Source organism: Ranitomeya variabilis, chromosome 3 (genome assembly GCF_051348905.1).
Source record: "Ranitomeya variabilis isolate aRanVar5 chromosome 3, aRanVar5.hap1, whole genome shotgun sequence".
Classification (NCBI taxonomy): domain Eukaryota; kingdom Metazoa; phylum Chordata; class Amphibia; order Anura; family Dendrobatidae; genus Ranitomeya; species Ranitomeya variabilis.
The window spans coordinates 766,294,741-766,301,643 of NC_135234.1; the positions used below are offsets into that span (position 1 = coordinate 766,294,741).

General features: G+C 40.8%; 1 protein-coding gene across 1 annotated transcript; it reads right to left on the minus strand.

Moving 5' to 3' along the window:
• Positions 1 to 5,475: 5,475 nt before the first annotated feature.
• Positions 5,476 to 6,405, minus strand: LOC143817804 (odorant receptor 131-2-like). Its single transcript, XM_077299270.1, has one exon. The coding sequence runs from the start codon at positions 6,403 to 6,405 to the stop codon at positions 5,476 to 5,478; it is 930 nt and encodes a 309-aa protein (XP_077155385.1).
• Positions 6,406 to 6,903: the final 498 nt, after the last annotated feature.

Genomic DNA, 6,903 nt, shown 5'->3' on the forward strand with positions numbered 1-6,903 from the left:
TTGTTGTTCATTTGTGTGCTGAATAATATATATTTCTTAGTACCTGCTAAGTTTCTGTCCAGCTGGTTATCATGATATTGTCTCGCTAGCTGGAAGCTCTGGGTTGCAGAGTGGCACCACCGCACCGTGAGTCGGTGCGGGGGTTTTTTGCTCACTCTGCATGGCTTTTTGTAGTTTTTTGTGCTGACCGCAAAGATCCCTTTATCTATCTTCTGCCTATTTAGTAAGTCTGGCCTCCTTTGCTGAAACCTGTTTCATTCCTGTGTTTGTGCCTTCCTCTTAACTCACAGTCAATATGTGTGGGGGGCTTTATTTCTCTTTAGAGGTAGTTACCTCTCAGGCTGTGAAGAGTCGTCTAGGCAGAGTCAGGCACGATCCACGGCTAATTCTAGTGTGTGTGATAATAGGATTAGGGTTGCGGTCATCAGAGCTCCCACTTCCCAGAGCTCGTCCTGTTTTGCAGTTTGACTATCAGGTCATTCTAGGTGCTCCTAACCACCAGGTCCATAACAGTCACCTACCTCCTCCTCCCTGCAGGTCCCGACTCCAAAATGGCCGCGGGCGCCGGGAAGCCTCCCTGCAGTGCCTGTCAGATCGCTGATCTGACACAGTGCTCTGCAAAGTGTCAGATCAGCAATCTGTCAATGTAACATGATGCCCCCCTGGGGCAATGTTACAAAGTAGAAAAAAAAATTACACGTGTAAAAAAAAAAAAAAAATCCTAAATAAATAATAATAAAAAAATATATATTGTTCCAATAAATACATTTCTTTGTCTAAATAAAAAAAACAATAAAAGTACACATATTTAGTATTGCCGCATCAGTAACGACTCGACCTATAAAACTGTTCCACTAGTTAACCCCTTCAGTGATCACAGAGAAAAAAAACTAGGCAAAAAAGCAACGCTTTGTTATCATACCACCGAACAAAAAGTGGAATAACACGCGATCAAAATGACGGATACAAATAATCATGGTACCGCTGAAAACGTCATCCTGTCCCGCAAAATACGAGCTGCCAAACAGTGTCATCAACGAAAAACTAAAAAAGTTATAGTCCTCAGAATAAAGCGATGCAAAAATAATTTTTTTATATAAAATAGATTTTATCGTATAAAAGAGCCAAAACATAAAAAAAGATATAAATGAGATATCGCTGTAATCGTACTGACCCGAAGAATAAAACTGCTTTATCTATTTTATCAAATGTGGAACGGTATAAATGCCCCCCCAAAAAGAAATTCACGAATTGCTGGATTTTGTTCATTCTGCCTCACAAAAATCGGAATAAAAAGCGATCAAAAAATGTCACATTCCCGAAAATGGTACCAATAAAAACATCAACTCGTCCTGCAAAAAACAAGACCTCACATGACTCTGTGGACCAAAATCTGGAAAATTTATAGCTCTCAAAATGTGGAGACACAAAAACTGTTTTTTGCAATAAAAAGCGTCTTTTAGTGTGTGACAGCTTCTAATCATAAAAATCCACTAAAAAACTGCTATGAAAGTAAATCAAACCTCCCTTCATCACCCCCTTAGTTAGGGAAAAATAAAACTTAAAACATTTATTTATTTCCATTTTCCCATTAGGGTTAGGGCTAGGGTTAGGGTTGGGGCTAAAGTTAGGGTTAGGGTTGGGGCTACAGTTAGGGTTAGGATTGGGGCTAAAGTTAGGGTTAGGGCTACAGTTAGGGTTGGCGCTACAGTTAGGGTTGGGGCTACAGTTAGGGTTAGGGTTGGGGCTACAGTTAGGGTTGGGGCTACAGTTAGGGTTACGATTGGGGCTAAAGTTAGGGTTAGGGCTACAGTTAGGGTTGGCGCTACAGTTAGGGTTGGGGCAACAGTTAGGGTTGGGGTTGGGGCTACAGTTAGGGTTAGGGTTGGGGCTAAAGTTAGGGTTAGGGTTGGGGCTAAAGTTATGGTTAGGGTTGGGGCTAAAGTTAAGGTTAGGGTTTGGGTTACATTTACGGTTAGAATTAGGGTTGGGATTAGGGTTAGGGGTGTGTCAGGGTTATGGTTGGGATTAGGGTTAGGGGTGTGTTGAAGTTAGGGGTGTGGTTAGGGTTGGGATTAGGGTTAGGGGTGTGTTGGGGTTAGGGATGTGGTTGGGATTAGGGTTAGGGGCATGTTCGGGTTAGGGGTGTGGTTAGGGTTATGGTTAGGGTTGGGATTAGGGTTAGGGGTGTGTTTGGATTAGGGTTTCAGTTAGAATTGGGGGTTTCCACTGTTTAGGCACATCGGGGCTCTCCAAACGCGACATGGCGTCCGATCTTAATTCCAGCCAATTATGCGTTGAAACAGTAAGATAGTGCTCCTTCCCTTCCGAGCTCTCCCGTGTGCCAAAACAGGGATTTACCCAAACATATGGGGTATCCGTGTACTCAGGAAAAATTGGGCAAGAACTTTTGGGGTCCAATTTCTCTGGTTACCCTTGGAAAAATAAAAATTTTGGGGGCTAAAAAATCATTTTTGTGGGAAAAAAATGATTTTTTATTTTCACGGCTCTGCGTTATAAACTGCAGTGAAACATTTGGGGGTTCAAAGTTCTCACAACACATGTAGATAAGTTCCTTGGGGGGGTCTAGTTTCCAATATGGGGTCACTTGTGGGGGGTTTCTACTGTTTAGGTACATAAGGGGCTCTGCAAATGCAATGTGACGCCTGCAGACCATTCCATCTAAGTCTGCATTCCAAACGGCGCTCCTTCCCTTCCAAGCTCTGCCATGCGCCCAAACAGTAGTTTTCTCCCACATATGGGGTATCAGCGTACTCAGAACCAATTGGACAACAACTTTTGGGGTCCAACCTCTTCTGTTACCCTTGGAAAAATACAAAACTGGGGGCTAAATATAATTTTTGTGGAAATTTTTATTTTTATTTTCACGGCTCTGCGTTATAAACTGTAGTGAAACACTTGGGGTTAAAAGTGCTCACCACACATCTAGATAAGTTCCTTAGGGGGTCTACTTTCCAAAATGGTGTCACTTGTGGGGGGTTTCAATGTTTAGGCACATCAGGGGCTCTCCAAGCCCGACATGGCATCCCATCTAAATTCCAGTAATTTTTGCATTGGAAAGTCAAATGGCGCTCCTTCCCTTCCGAGCTCTGCCATACGCCCAAACAGTGGTTTACCCCCACATATGGGGTATCAGCATACTCAGAACAAATTGGGGTCCAATTTCTCCTGTTACCCTTGGTAAAATAAAACAAATTGGAGCTAAAGTAAATTTTTTGTGAAAAAAAGTAAAATGTTATTTTTTTTTAAAAAAACATTCCAAAAATTCCTGTGAAACACCTGAAGGGTTAATAAACGTCTTGAATGTGGTTTTGAGCACCTTGAGGGGTGCAGTTTTTAGAATGGTGTCACACTTGGGTATTTTCTATCATATAGACCCCTCAAAGTGACTTCAAATGTGATGTGGTCAAAAAAAATGGTGTTGTAAAAATGAGAAATTGTTGGTCAACTTTTAACCCTTATAACTCCGTAACAAAAAAAGTTGGTTCCAAAATTGTGCTGATGTAAAGTAGACATGTGGGAAATGTTACTTATTAAGTATTTTGCGTGACATATCTCTGTGAATTAAGGGCATAAAAAGTCAAAGTTTGAAAATTGCGAAATTTTCAAAATTTCCGTTCTTTTCACACATAAACGCAGGTAATATCAAAGAAATTTTATGACTATCATTAAGTACAATATGTCACGAGAAAACATTGTCAAAATCACTGGGATCCATTGAAGCATTCCAGAGTTATAACCTCATAAAGGGACAGTGGTCAGAATTGTAAAAATTGGCCCGGTCATTAACTTGCAAACCACCCTTCAGGGTAAAGGAAAATCGAAAAATGCTCCAGGGGTTAAGGGGTTAACCCTTAACCCCTGGAGCATTTTTCGATTTTCATTTTTCATTCCCCTTCTTTCCAGAGCCATAAGTTTTTTATTTTTTTGTTAATATGGCCATGTGGGGGCTTATTTTTTTCGGGTCAAGTTGTTCTTTTGAACGACACCATTGGTTTTACCATGTCATGTACTCAAAAATGGGAAAAAAAATTCCAAGTGCGGTGAAATTGCAAAAAAAAGTGCAATCCCACACTTTTTTTATTGCCATTTTTGCTAGGATCACTAAATGCTAAAACTGACCTGCCATTATGTTTCTCGTGGTCATTACGAGTTCATAGAATCCAAACATGTCTAGGTTGTTTTTTATCTAAGTGGTGAAAAAAAATTCCAAAGTTTGCTAAAAGAAAAAAAATTGCGCAATTTTCCATTACTCATAGCTTCTCCATTTTTTCATGATCTCAGGTTGGGTGAGGGCTTATTTTTTGCGTGCCGAGCTGATGTTTTTAATGATACCATGTTTGTAAAGCTACGTTCTTTTGATCGCCCGTTATTGCATTTTAATGCGATGTAGCGGTGACAAAAAAAAATCATAAATAGTTTTGATTTTTTTTCTCGCTACGCAATTTAGCGATCAGGTTAATCCTTTTTTTTTAATTGATAGATCGGGCGATTCTGAACTCGGTGATACCAAATAGGAAGAGGATTAGAACTCTAGTGTCACCTATAGGAAGTAGCGATCCTAAAAGTCAACGTCAACTGTCGAACTATGCTTTGTCACATGACTTTGATCTTGGTTTTGGCTTTTATCCTAAGTCATATGACAAGGCTCGTTAGAGAGTCGATATTGACATTTAGGATCGCTATTTCCCATAGAGTTCTAGTCCTCTTCCTGTCTGAAGAAGTAATTTGCATATTTCCCACAGAAGCATTGTGGCTTAAAAGTCTCCTCACCTCGGCATGTCAGGATTGACATGTCACTCTCCACAAGGAGAAATGTTACCCCATGGATCCCAGTTTTTTATTGGAAATCCATAACGTTTAATACATTGTCTTAAAGAGCTATATATACGTATATATTGCTTAATAAGAAAAAACAGTCCAGAAGTGAACGGCACTGATCAACGTTCGTAATGTGCAAAGCCGATGATTAGGAATCTTCTAAAATCGAAAACAGCCGTATTTCAACGATTTCGGGTGCAAATCCATCAGAAAAACAAATATAATCCATGAAGAGAAATAGAAAAAATGGAATGCACTCACCAATCTTCATGTAGCCCCAACTGCAAGACGTACCCTCATATTTGAAGGATACTAAGGCTTTTCTACGCTATATACAAAATTTTGAATGGCAAAAAGGTTTTGCTCTGACGTCAATAGACGTAGAAAGTTTATATACTAATATTCCCCATCGTCGTTTCCTCCGCTCACTGGAGCTCCTTTTCTCTCCTCCCGGCAATGGAGTTTTTGTATATGAAGACTCAATAAAGCTGATTTTATGAAGATTGGTGAGTGCATTCCATTTTTTCTATTTTTCTTCACGGATACATATATATTGCAACCTTATCAATTAAAACATTATAAAATAACTGTTCAAGGAGTAAGACACCAAAACATTTCTTTTATTCCAGAAGTTCAGAGTTTTTGCACGGTCCTGTAATTATAGATCGTAGAATACATCTTCCTAATGTATTTCCTGAACAATTCATCTCGGATGCCGTAGATCAGTGGGCTGAGAAGCTTCGGAAAACACATAAATACCAGGAAATTGAGCCTGCCCATGTAAGTGCCACCATAGGACTCTGTAATATTAGAAGTCAAAGACACTATGCACAGTAGAAGCTGAAACGCATGGAGAATTACGGTTCTCCCAGCTTTGGAGGCTGAAGAGGAGTTAGAACCACTCTTCCTAACGATCAACATGACCTTGACGTAGGTGAAGAGGATGACCATAGCCACCACAATTAAACTAATTATGAATGTTAGGGACCTTATGGTGTCTTGTATTGGCTGGACTATCAACCCTTCCTGTCTACACAAGAGGGTCTTAGAGAAAAAACTCTTCTCCGCAACCATGCCAAGGATAATTAAATCTAATGCATTGGGGACAAACCCAAGAAACCACATTGCCGAGATCACGGAATAAGACCTTTCAACTGTACAGAACATTATGTATCTCAGCGGGTAGCAAATGGCAATGTATCGCTCCAGGGCCATGGCCGCCAAGTTGTATGGCGTGACCCTAAAAGAGGTGCCAGTAATAACAAGGACGAAGTAGCAGATGGGTACCGACATGTAAAGAAATTGATAAGCCAAGGCGAGAAAGAGTCCTATGCAGAGATATAATGTATCACAGACCAGCATGTGGGCAAAGAGGACATATCTGGTCGCCTCTCGGGCATGAGGCGCGCCGAAGTAGACAATCAATATAATGGTGATAAAGAAGAGAAAAAAGCAGAAGCAAAGCACGGTGAAGAATAAGAAAACCCAGGTGATGACATTCGAGACCCACTCACTGTAGGCAGACGTCTGAGAGCTATGGTCCAGGGATCCCGTGGAATTCATTCCTTTATAGGATAGACGTATTTGTAGGGTCATACACTGGAATGAGAAGACGAAGACTGGTAAACACTACAGTGATGAGCGAATACATTAGGCACTATTTGTTACTTGCATGAACAGTACGCTATTCGGGCTATGTGTTACTCAGTAAGTAATTAAGTAGTTGCCTTGGTATATTCAAGTGACCCGCCCAGCATATTTAGTGCTTTTGTGTGCAGCCACACAGGCTGGGCTGGCTTGCCAAACACAGTAAATGCCGGCGCCATCTTTGGTGTGTCATTACTGTGGTTGGCTGGCCTTACAGCGTCATAGGGGATATTTAACCCTTCCGGTGCCATCTTGAGCAAATTGCAGCCGGAAACAGCGTAGGGAGAGCGTAGTGTGAGCATGGAGAGAGCGAAAGGAGCGTATAGGAAAATTTATTGATTCCAAAAAGCTCTTTTAAGAGCTAAAGAGGGTGAAGAATAGTTTTTTGTTAGGTGGAAATAACATAGGGAGAGA

Bases quoted from the DNA above. Each gene is read 5' to 3' on its own strand.
- LOC143817804 (XM_077299270.1), bottom strand. From the start codon at position 6,405: ATGAATTCCACGGGATCCCTGGACCATAGCTCTCAGACGTCTGCCTAC.